The sequence below is a fragment of the Salvelinus namaycush genome, unplaced genomic scaffold (assembly GCF_016432855.1).
Source record: "Salvelinus namaycush isolate Seneca unplaced genomic scaffold, SaNama_1.0 Scaffold39, whole genome shotgun sequence".
In the NCBI taxonomy this organism is placed as follows: domain Eukaryota; kingdom Metazoa; phylum Chordata; class Actinopteri; order Salmoniformes; family Salmonidae; genus Salvelinus; species Salvelinus namaycush.
In genome coordinates, this window is record NW_024060896.1 from 441,196 (window position 1) to 453,829 (window position 12,634).

At 42.9% G+C, this 12,634-nt stretch overlaps 1 protein-coding gene across 2 annotated transcripts in view; it reads left to right on the forward strand.

Moving 5' to 3' along the window:
- LOC120040883 (exostosin-1a-like) overlaps positions 1-12,634 on the forward strand; it is a 141,769-nt gene that overhangs the window by 123,550 nt on the left and 5,585 nt on the right. For both annotated transcript variants that reach the window (XM_038985870.1, XM_038985871.1), the window contains 5 exons: positions 1,180-1,298; positions 6,535-6,630; positions 7,169-7,258; positions 8,735-8,895; positions 12,301-12,472. In XM_038985870.1, the coding sequence (XP_038841798.1) occupies positions 1,180-1,298; positions 6,535-6,630; positions 7,169-7,258; positions 8,735-8,895; positions 12,301-12,472 (638 nt within the window). The remainder of the gene's footprint in view (positions 1-1,179; positions 1,299-6,534; positions 6,631-7,168; positions 7,259-8,734; positions 8,896-12,300; positions 12,473-12,634) is intronic.

The window sequence follows — 12,634 nt, forward strand, 5'->3', positions numbered from 1 at the left end:
GGGCAGTATGGAAGTAGTGGGGGGGGGGGGCAGTATGGAAGTAGTGGGGGGGGGGGCAGTATGGAACTAGTGGGGTGGGGGCAGTATGGAAGTAGTGGGGGGGGGGCAGTATGGAAGTAGTGGGGGGGGGGGGCAGTATGGAGGTAGTGGGGGGGGGGGGCAGTATGGAAGTAGTGGGGGGGGGCAGTATGGAAGTAGTGGGGGGGGGCAGTATGGAAGTAGTGGGGGGGGGGCAGTATGGGAGTAGTGGGGGGGGGGCAGTATGGGAAGTAGTGGGGGGGGGGCAGTATGGAAGTAGTCAGGGGGGGGGGGGGCAGTATGGAAGTAGTGGGGGGGGGCAGTATGGAAGTAGTGGGGGGGGGGCAGTATGGAAGTAGTGGGGGGGGGGCAGTATGGGAGTGGGGGGGGGGGCAGTATGGAAGTAGTGGGGGGGGGCAGTATGGAAGTAGTGGGGGGGGCAGTATGGAAGTAGGGGGGGGGGCAGTATGGAAGTAGTGGGGGGGGGCAGTATGGAAGTAGTGGGGGGGGGGGCAGTATGGAAGTAGTGGGGGGGGGGGGGCAGTATGGAAGTAGTGGGGGTGGGGGCAGTATGGAAGTAGTGGGGGGGGCAGTATGGAAGTAGTGGGGGGGGGCAGTATGGAAGTAGTGGGGGGGGGGGGGCAGTATGGAAGTAGTGGGGGGGGCAGTATGGAAGTAGTGGGATTCTGGATTGGGAGAATTGATGAGGAACGATCTAAGTGTCAAATATTCTGACTGGCAGCTAGCTGCTGTATTCACTGGCTATATCACTGTTGAGTTGAATTTATTTTATTTTTTACAGGAACAGTGCACATTAATAAACGTTTCAGTAAAAGTGCCTGTTTTAGCCAGCCGGCTAATTTTCAACCGAAGTCCCTTCTAGGCTGTGCCTCAAACAATGCACCGTGATGAGATGCAATGTGTGAAGGGAGGGACACATTTCCAGCCTCTTTGGTGTTAATATATAAATAATCGCGATAACGTTGTTGACTTTGACATTCGTCCTGTGTAGCTCAGTGGGTAAAGAGCGTTGGCGTTAGCCGTGCCAGGGTTGTAAAGGTTCAATTCCTGCAGGGATCACGTACACTCATAAATGTGTGCACTGACGACTGGAAGTGGATCTGATATAGTTCATATTGTTGTTATTTGACTGTGTTTCAGGTATCAAGCCTCGTCCCGAGTTCACGGCGATCATCCATGCTGTGACTCCCCTGGTTTCCCAGTCTCAGCCCATCCTCAAGCTACTGCTGGCTGTCGCCAAGTCCCAGTACTGTGTCCAGGTAGATTAACTAACTCACATCTCAACACTGTGTCCAGGTGGACTAACTAACTCACATCTCAACACTGTGTCCAGGTAGATTAACTAACTCACATCTCAACACTGTGTCCAGGTGGACTAACTAACTCACATCTCAACACTGTGTCCAGGTAGATTAACTAACTCACATCTCAACACTGTGTCCAGGTAGATTAACTAACTAACTCACATCTCAACACTGTGTCCAGGTGGACTAACTAACTCACATCTCAACACTGTGTCCAGGTAGATTATCTAACTCACATCTCAACACTGTGTCCAGGTAGACTAACTAACTCACATCTCAACACTGTGTCCAGGTGGACTAACTAACTCACATCTCAACACTGTGTCCAGGTAGATTAACTAACTCACATCTCAACACTGTGTCCAGGTAGATTAACTAACTCACATCTCAACACTGTGTCCAGGTGGACTAACTAACTCACATCTCAACACTGTGTCCAGGTAGACTAACTAACTCACATCTCAACACTGTGTCCAGGTAGATTAACTAACTCACATCTCAACACTGTGTCCAGGTAGACTAACTAACTCACATCTCAACACTGTGTCCAGGTAGATTAACTAACTCACATCTCAACACTGTGTCCAGGTAGATTAACTAACTCACATCTCAACACTGTGTCCAGGTAGATTAACTAACTCACATCTCAACACTGTGTCCAGGTAGACTAACTAACTCACATCTCAACACTGTGTCCAGGTAGACTAACTAACTCACATCTCAACACTGTGTCCAGGTAGACTAACTAACTCACATCTCAACACTGTGTCCAGGTAGACTAACTAACTCACATCTCAACACTGTGTCCAGGTAGATTAACTAACTCACATCTCAACACTGTGTCCAGGTAGATTAACTAACTCACATCTCAACACTGTGTCCAGGTAGATTAACTAACTCACATCTCAACACTGTGTCCAGGTAGATTAACTAACTCACATCACAACACTGTGTCCAGGTGGACTAACTAACTCACATCTCAACACTGTGTCCAGGTAGATTAACTAACTAACTCACATCTCAACACTGTGTCCAGGTAGATTAACTAACTCACATCTCAACACTGTGTCCAGGTAGACTAACTAACTAACTCACATCTCAACACTGTGTCCAGGTAGACTAACTAACTCACATCTCAACACTGTGTCCAGGTAGATTAACTAACTAACTCACATCTCAACACTGTGTCCAGGTAGATTAACTAACTCACATCTCAACACTGTGTCCAGGTAGACTAACTAACTCACATCTCAACACTGTGTCCAGGTAGACTAACTAACTAACTCACATCTCAACACTGTGTCCAGGTAGACTAACTAACTCACATCTCAACACTGTGTCCAGGTAGATTAACTAACTAACTCACATCTCAACACTGTGTCCAGGTAGATTAACTAACTCACATCTCAACACTGTGTCCAGGTAGATTAACTAACTAACTCACATCTCAACACTGTGTCCAGGTAGACTAACTAACTCACATCTCAACACTGTGTCCAGGTAGATTAACTAACTAACTCACATCTCAACACTGTGTCCAGGTAGATTAACTAACTCACATCTCAACACTGTGTCCAGGTAGACTAACTAACTCACATCTCAACACTGTGTCCAGGTAGATTAACTAACTAACTCACATCTCAACACTGTGTCCAGGTAGATTAACTAACTAACTCACATCTCAACACTGTGTCCAGGTAGACTAACTAACTCACATCTCAACACTGTGTCCAGGTAGATTAACTAACTCACATCTCAACACTGTGTCCAGGTAGATTAACTAACTCACATCTCAACACTGTGTCCAGGTAGACTAACTAACTAACTCACATCTCAACACTGTGTCCAGGTAGATTAACTAACTCACATCTCAACACTGTGTCCAGGTAGACTAACTAACTCACATCTCAACACTGTGTCCAGGTAGACTAACTAACTCACATCTCAACACTGTGTCCAGGTAGACTAACTAACTCACATCTCAACACTGTGTCCAGGTAGATTAACTAACTCACATCTCAACACTGTGTCCAGGTAGATTAACTAACTCACATCTCAACACTGTGTCCAGGTAGATTAACTAACTCACATCTCAACACTGTGTCCAGGTAGACTAACTAACTCACATCTCAACACTGTGTCCAGGTGGACTAACTCACATCTCAACACTGTGTCCAGGTAGATTAACTAACTAACTCACATCTCAACACTGTGTCCAGGTAGATTAACTAACTCACATCTCAACACTGTGTCCAGGTAGATTAACTAACTCACATCTCAACACTGTGTCCAGGTAGATTAACTAACTAACTCACATCTCAACACTGTGTCCAGGTAGATTAACTAACTCACATCTCAACACTGTGTCCAGGTAGATTAACTAACTCACATCTCAACACTGTGTCCAGGTAGATTAACTAACTCACATCTCAACACTGTGTCCAGGTGGACTAACTAACTCACATCTCAACACTGTGTCCAGGTAGACTAACTAACTCACATCTCAACACTGTGTCCAGGTAGACTAACTAACTCACATCTCAACACTGTGTCCAGGTGGACTAACTAACTCACATCTCAACACTGTGTCCAGGTAGATTAACTAACTCACATCTCAACACTGTGTCCAGGTAGATTAACTAACTCACATCTCAACACTGTGTCCAGGTAGATTAACTAACTCACATCTCAACACTGTGTCCAGGTGGACTAACTAACTCACATCTCAACACTGTGTCCAGGTAGACTAACTAACTCACATCTCAACACTGTGTCCAGGTAGACTAACTAACTCACATCTCAACACTGTGTCCAGGTAGACTAACTAACTCACATCTCAACACTGTGTCCAGGTAGACTAACTAACTCACATCTCAACACTGTGTCCAGGTGGACTAACTAACTCACATCTCAACACTGTGTCCAGGTAGATTAACTAACTCACATCTCAACACTGTGTCCAGGTAGATTAACTAACTCACATCTCAACACTGTGTCCAGGTAGACTAACTAACTCACATCTCAACACTGTGTCCAGGTAGACTAACTAACTCACATCTCAACACTGTGTCCAGGTGGACTATCAATGCCAATACTGTTTGTGTGCCCAGGTCACTCCCAGCACCACATGCCCATCATGAGTCATAGAATGAACCCAGAAATCCTTCAGTAACCTGACCTTGTAGAAAGTAGATATTTGGCTCTTGGTGGCAGGTTGCCACGTCTCAGTACGTTGTCTAGGTAACAGCTAACGCCATGCTGTATGTGGTTGGCATGAGTCGTAGAATGAACCCAGAAATATAACTCCTTCTGCACCAAGAACCTTGTTATATTTGAGTTAGATGTATAATTATATATTTGAGTTAGATGTATAATTATATATTTGAGTTAGATGTATAATTATATCTCTGTGCTGCACATGTCATGTTGTCACCCATATAGATGTCTTTATCAATGTTACATGAATGTGTGCTTTTATATCAGGTCATCATAATTCATATACAGTTGAAGTCTGAAGTTTACATACACTTAGGTTGGAGTCATTAAAACTCGTTGTTCAACCACTCCACAAATTTCTTGTCAACAAACTATAGTTTTGGCAAGTCGGTCAGGACATCTACTTTGTGCATGACACAAGTAATTCTCCAACAATTGTTTACAGACAGATTATTTCACTTATAATTCACTGTATCACAATTTCAGTGGGTCCGAAGTTTACATACACTAAGTTGACTGTGCCTTTAAACAGCTTGGAAAATTCCAGAAAATGATTTCATGGCTTTAGAAGCTTCTGATAGGCTAATTGACATAATTTCAGTCAATTGGAGGTGTACCTGTGGATGTATTTCAAGGCCTACCTTCAAACTCTGTGCCTCTTTGCTTGACATCATGGGAAAATTAAAAGAAATCAGCCAAGACCTCAGAACAAAAATTGTAGACCTCCACAAGTCTGGTTCATCCTTGGGAGCAATTTCCAAACGCCTGAAGGTACCACGTTCATCTGTACAAACAATATTATGCAAGTATAAACACCATGGGACCACGAAGCCGTCATACCGCTGAGGAAGGAGACGCGTTCTGTCTCCTAGAGATGAACGTACTTTGTGCGAAAAGTGCAAATCAATCCCAGAACAACAGCAAAGGACCTTGTGAAGATGCTGGAGGAAACAGGTACAAAAGTATCTATATCCACTGTAAAACGAGTCCTATATCAACATAACCTGAACGGCCGCTCAGCAAGGAAGAAGCCACTGCTCCAAAACCGCCTTAAAAAAGCCAGACTACGGTTTGCAACTGCACATGGGGACAAAGATCGTACTTTCTGGAGAAATGTCCTCTGGTCTGATGAAACAAAAATAGAACTGTTTGGCCATAATGACCATCGTTATGTTTGGAGGAAAAAGGGGGAGGCTTGCAAACCGAAGAACACCATCCCAACCGTGAAGCACGGGGGTGGCAGCATCATGTTGTGGGGATGCTTTGCTGCAGGTGGGTCTGGTCCACTTCACAAAATCGATGGCATCATGAGGAAAATTATGTGCATATATTGAAGCAACATCAAGACATCCGTCAGGAAGTTAAAGCTTGGTCACAAATGGGTCTTCCAAATGGACAATGACTCCAAGCATACTTCCAAAGTTGTGGCAAAATGGCTTAAGGACAACAAAGTCAAGGTATTGGAGTGGCCATCACAAAGCCCTGACCTCAATCCTATAGAAAATTTGTGGGCAGAACTGAAAAAGTGTGTGCGAGCAAGGAGGCCTACAAACCTGACTCCGTTACACCAGCTCTGTCAGGAGGAATGGGCCAAAATTCACCCAACTTATTGTGGGAAGCTTGTGGAAGGCTACCCGAAACGTTTGACCCAAATTAAACAATTTAAAGGCAATGCTACCGAATACTAATTGAGTGTATGTAAACTTCTGACACTCTGGGAATGTGATGAAAGAAATAAAAGATGAAATAAATCACTACTATTATTCTGACATGTCACATTCATAAAATAAAGTAGTGATCCTAACTGACCTAAAACAGGGAATTTTTACTAGGATTAAATGTCAGGGATTATGAAAAACGGAGTTTAAATGCATTTATCTATGTAAACGTCCGACTTCAACTGTAGTAGCTTTTGGTATAATCCATCCTAAGGAAAACGTAATTTCATGTTTAAATGTATGTAATGTTTTTCCAGGTGATAGTCCTATGGAACTGTGACAAGCCCCTCCCGGCCAAACACCGCTGGCCTGCCACCTCTGTACCTGTCCTGGTCATAGATGGGGAGAGTAAGGTGAGTCCTCAGTACCTGTCCTGGTCATAGATGGGGAGAGTAAGGTGAGTCCTCAGTACCTGTCCTGGTCATAGATGAGGAAAGTAAGGTGAGTCCTCAGTACCTGTCCTGGTCATAGAGGGGGAGAGCAAGGTGAGTCCTCAGTACCTGTCCTGGCCATAGATGGGGAGAGTAAGTCCTCTTCTCCGATAGCTTCACATACATTAATATGCTGATGGATACAGAGAAAAGTCTAAATGTAGCCCTAGTAAGCACATTCTAGTGACTTGTATTGATTGTCCTCAGATATCTAGTGACTTGTATTGATTGTCCTCAGATATCTAGTGACTTGTATTGATTGTTCTCAGATATCTAGTGACTTGTATTGATTGTCCTCAGATATCTAGTGACTTGTATTGATTGTCCTCAGATATCTAGTGACTTGTATTGATTGTCCTCAGATATCTAGTGACTTGTATTGATTGTTCTCAGATATCTAGTGACTTGTATTGATTGTTGTTGCAGTGAAGAGTCCTACTGTTTGTTGCTGTGTCTTCAGGTGATGAGCAGTCGTTTCCTGCCCTATGACACAATACCAACAGACGCCGTTCTGAGTCTGGACGAGGATACAGTTCTCTCTACTACTGAGGTGAGTTACTGCCAGTAGTTTATTACTGTATGTAAACTAAAGGGGTACCACAGGGTTCTATTTTAGGCCCAGTTCTCTCTACTACTGAGGTGAGTTACTGCCAGTAGTTTATTACTGTATGTAAACTAAAGGGGTACCACAGGGTTCTATTTTAGGCCCAGTTCTCTCTACTACTGAGGTGAGTTACTGCCAGTAGTTTATTACTGTATGTAAACTAAAGGGGTACCACAGGGTTCTATTTTAGGCCCAGTTCTCTCTACTACTGAGGTGAGTTACTGCCAGTAGTTTATTACCATATGTAAACTAAAGGGGTACCACAGGGTTCTATTTTAGGCCCATTTCTCTCTACTACTGAGGTAAGTTACTGCCAGTAGTTTATTACTGTATGTAAACTAAAGGGGTACCACAGGGTTCTATTTTAGGCCCAGTTCTCTCTACTACTGAGGTGAGTTACTGCCAGTAGTTTATTACTGTATGTAAACTAAAGGGGTACCACAGGGTTCTATTTTAGGCCCAGTTATCAAATCAAATCAACGTTTATTTGTCACGTGCGCTGAATACAGTGAAATGCTTACTTACAGGCTCTAACCAATAGTGCAAAAAAGGTATTAGCTGAACAATAGGTAAGTAAAGAAATAAAACAACAGTAAAAAGACAGGCTATATACAGTAGCGAGGCTATAAAAGTAGCGAGGCTACATACAGACAGACACCGGTTAGTCAGGCTGATTGAGGTAGTATGTACATGTAGATATGGTTAAAGTGACAATGCATATATGATGAACAGAGAGTAGCAGTAGCGTAAAAAGAGGGGTTGGCGGTTGGTGGGTGGGACACAATGCAGATAGCCCGGTGTTCACCATTTATATAAATGACATGGGCAACAAACGGTCAACGTCATCTATACATGCTGGATTCAGATGCATCCTGAATCGATTGCATCATATACTGTTGTCAAGGTTGTGCGCTACTGGTGGAGAAGTCAGGTGCAGGAGAGCAGAGAGTTGTGAACAGGCGTACACTTTATTAAGGCAGAGGCAAATAAAACAGACAGACGCCACTGCGTCAAAACCTCCAGACAAAGGTCAAAAAGTGCAAGGCCGTGAAACAGTCACAAAAAAATAAGCAAATGTTTAACAATTAAACATCCTTCGTGAAATACCACGGAATACAGGGAAAAAACCAGCCTGGCGCGTAACATGAAACACGTAACAAAAACAATTCCACACAAAGACATGGGGGGGAACCGAGGAATACATACATGCAGTGTGATTGGGGAATGTAAACCAGGTGTGCAGGGAACAAGACAAAACAAATGGAAAAATGGAGCGGCGAAGGCTAGATAGCCGGTGACGCCGACCGCCAAATGCCGCCCCGAACAAGGAGAGGACCCGACTTCGGCGGAAGTCGTGACAACTGTAGTTGTATAACGAGCTTTAGGTGCTCAATGTCAACCACTCTCTCTCCCTTTTTGCAGGTGGACTTTGCTTTCACGGTGTGGCAGAGTTTCCCAGAGAGGATTGTGGGATACCCGGCCAGGAGTCATTTCTGGGACAGCAACAAGGAGAGGTGGGGTTACACCTCCAAGTGGACCAATGACTACTCTATGGTCCTGACAGGAGCTGCTATATACCACAGGTGAGAAGAATCAGGTTTGTTAGATTAAGGGCTGAAACAAGACGGGTCAGGAGGGTAGTTAGCTCTCCAGGAGTAGGATGGGGACTACCGTCGCAGCGTTGACTGTTTCATATCAAAACAGCTATAGGGGAGCTGAATAAACTCTGACTCCCAACTAATGTTACCTGTCCTCTAGATATTACCACTACCTGTCTTTACCTGGAGATATTACCACTACCTGTAGATATTACCACTACCTGTCTTTACCTGTAGATATTACCACTACCTGTAGATATTACCACTACCTGTCTTTACCTGGAGATATTACCACTACCTGTCTTTACCTGGAGATATTACCACTACCTGTAGATATTACCACTACCTGTCTTTACCTGTAGATATTACCACTACCTGGAGATATTACCACTACCTGTCTTTACCTGTAGATATTACCACTACCTGGAGATATTACCGCTACCTGTCTTTACCTGTAGATATTACCACTACCTGTCTTTACCTGTAGATATTACCACTACCTGTCTTTACCTGTAGATATTACCACTACCTGTAGATATTACCACTACCTGTCTTTACCAGGAGATATTACCACTACCTGTCTTTACCTGGAGATATTACCACTACCTGTCTTTACCTGGAGATATTACCACTACCTGTAGATATTACCACTACCTGTCTTTACCTGTAGATATTACCTCTACCTGTAGATATTACCACTACCTGTCTTTACCTGTAGATATTACCACTACCTGTCTTTACCTGTAGATATTACCACTACCTGTAGATATTACCACTACCTGTCTTTACCTGTAGATATTACCACTACCTGGAGATATTACCACTACCTGTCTTTACCTGTAGATATTACCACTACCTGTAGATATTACCACTACCTGTCTTTACCTGTAGATATTACCACTACCTGTAGATATTACCACTACCTGTCTTTACCTGGAGATATTACCTCTACCTGTAGATATTACCACTACCTGGAGATATTACCACTACCTGTCTTTACCTGTAGATATTACCACTACCTGGAGATATTACCACTACCTGTAGATATTACCACTACCTGGAGATATTACCACTACCTGTAGATATTACCACTACCTGGAGATATTACCACTACCTGTCTTTACCTGGAGATATTACCACTACCTGTCTTTACCTGTAGATATTACCACTACCTGTCTTTACCTGTAGATATTACCTCTACCTGTAGATATTACCACTACCTGTCTTTACCTGTAGATATTACCACTACCTGTCTTTACCTGTAGATATTACCACTACCTGTAGATATTACCACTACCTGTTGATATTACCACTACCTGTCTTTACCTGTAGATATTACCACTACCTGTAGATATTACCACTACCTGTCTTTACCTGTAGATATTACCACTACCTGGAGATATTACCACTACCTGTCTTTACCTGTAGATATTACCACTACCTGTAGATATTACCACTACCTGTCTTTACCTGTAGATATTACCTCTACCTGTAGATATTACCACTACCTGTCTTTACCTGTAGATATTACCACTACCTGTCTTTACCTGTAGATATTACCACTACCTGGAGATATTACCACTACCTGTCTTTACCTGGAGATATTACCACTACCTGTAGATATTACCACTACCTGTCTTTACCTGTAGATATTACCACTACCTGTCTTTACCTGTAGATATTACCTCTACCTGTAGATATTACCACTACCTGTCTTTACCTGTAGATATTACCACTACCTGTCTTTACCTGTAGATATTACCACTACCTGGAGATATTACCAATACCTGTCTTTACCTGTAGATATTACCAATACCTGTCTTTACCTGTAGATATTACCACTACCTGTCTTTACCTGTAGATATTACCACTACCTGTCTTTACCTGTAGATATTACCTCTACCTGTAGATATTACCACTACCTGTAGATATTACCTCTACCTGTAGATATTACCTCTACCTGTAGATATTACCACTACCTGTAGATATTACCACTACCTGTAGATATTACCTCTACCTGTAGATATTACCACTACCTGTCTTTACCTGTAGATATTACCACTACCTGTCTTTACCTGTAGATATTACCACTACCTGGAGATATTACCACTACCTGTCTTTACCTGGAGATATTACCACTACCTGTAGATATTACCACTACCTGTCTTTACCTGTAGATATTACCACTACCTGTCTTTACCTGTAGATATTACCTCTACCTGTAGATATTACCACTACCTGTCTTTACCTGTAGATATTACCACTACCTGTCTTTACCTGTAGATATTACCACTACCTGGAGATATTACCAATACCTGTCTTTACCTGTAGATATTACCAATACCTGTCTTTACCTGTAGATATTACCACTACCTGTCTTTACCTGTAGATATTACCACTACCTGTCTTTACCTGTAGATATTACCACTACCTGTAGATATTACCAATACCTGTCTTTACCTGTAGATATTACCAATACCTGTCTTTACCTGTAGATATTACCACTACCTGTAGATATTACCAATACCTGTCTTTACCTGTAGATATTACCAATACCTGTCTTTACCTGTAGATATTACCTCTACCTGTAGATATTACCACTACCTGTAGATATTACCTCTACCTGTAGATATTACCTCTACCTGTAGATATTACCACTACCTGTAGATATTACCACTACCTGTAGATATTACCACTACCTGTAGATATTACCACTACCTGTAGATATTACCACTACCTGTAGATATTACCTCTACCTGTAGATATTACCTCTACCTGTAGATATTACCTCTACCTGTAGATATTACCACTACCTGTAGATATTACCTCTACCTGTAGATATTACCACTACCTGGAGATATTACCACTACCTGTCTTTACCTGTAGATATTACCACTACCTGTAGATATTACCAATACCTGTCTTTACCTGTAGATATTACCACTACCTGTCTTTACCTGTAGATATTACCACTACCTGTCTTTACCTGTAGATATTACCACTACCTGTCTTTACCTGTAGATATTACCACTACCTGTCTTTACCTGTAGATATTACCACTACCTGTCTTTACCTGTAGATATTACCACTACCTGTAGATATTACCTCTACCTGTAGATATTACCTCTACCTGTAGATATTACCTCTACCTGTAGATATTACCACTACCTGTAGATATTACCACTACCTGTAGATATTACCACTACCTGTAGATATTACCACTACCTGGAGATATTACCACTACCTGTCTTTACCTGTAGATATTACCACTTCCTGTACACCAGTTACCTGCCGGCTAGTCTGAGGGGCCTGGTGGACCAGCTGTCTAACTGTGAACCCTGACCTTAACCCTCCCGGTCTAACCCTACCTGTACCTGTCTTTACCTGTAGATATTACCACTACCTGTACACCAGTTACCTGCCGGCTAGTCTGAGGGGCCTGGTGGACCAGCTGTCTAACTGTGAAGACATCCTCATGAACTTCCTGGTGTCAGCTGTCACCAAGCTGCCGCCCATCAAGGTCACCCAGAAGAAACAGTACAAGGAGACTATGATGGTGCAGGTGAGGTCGTTGTGCTCTTCCTGTTTGGCCTGCTGCTTAGGAACAACAGGAGATATGACTGTAGAGCTGTCACGATCGTCATAACGATTGGACCACGATGCAGCGTGGTATGTTTCCATCCTTTTGATCAGGAAGAGAAAACTCCAAAGACCAAAAACAATA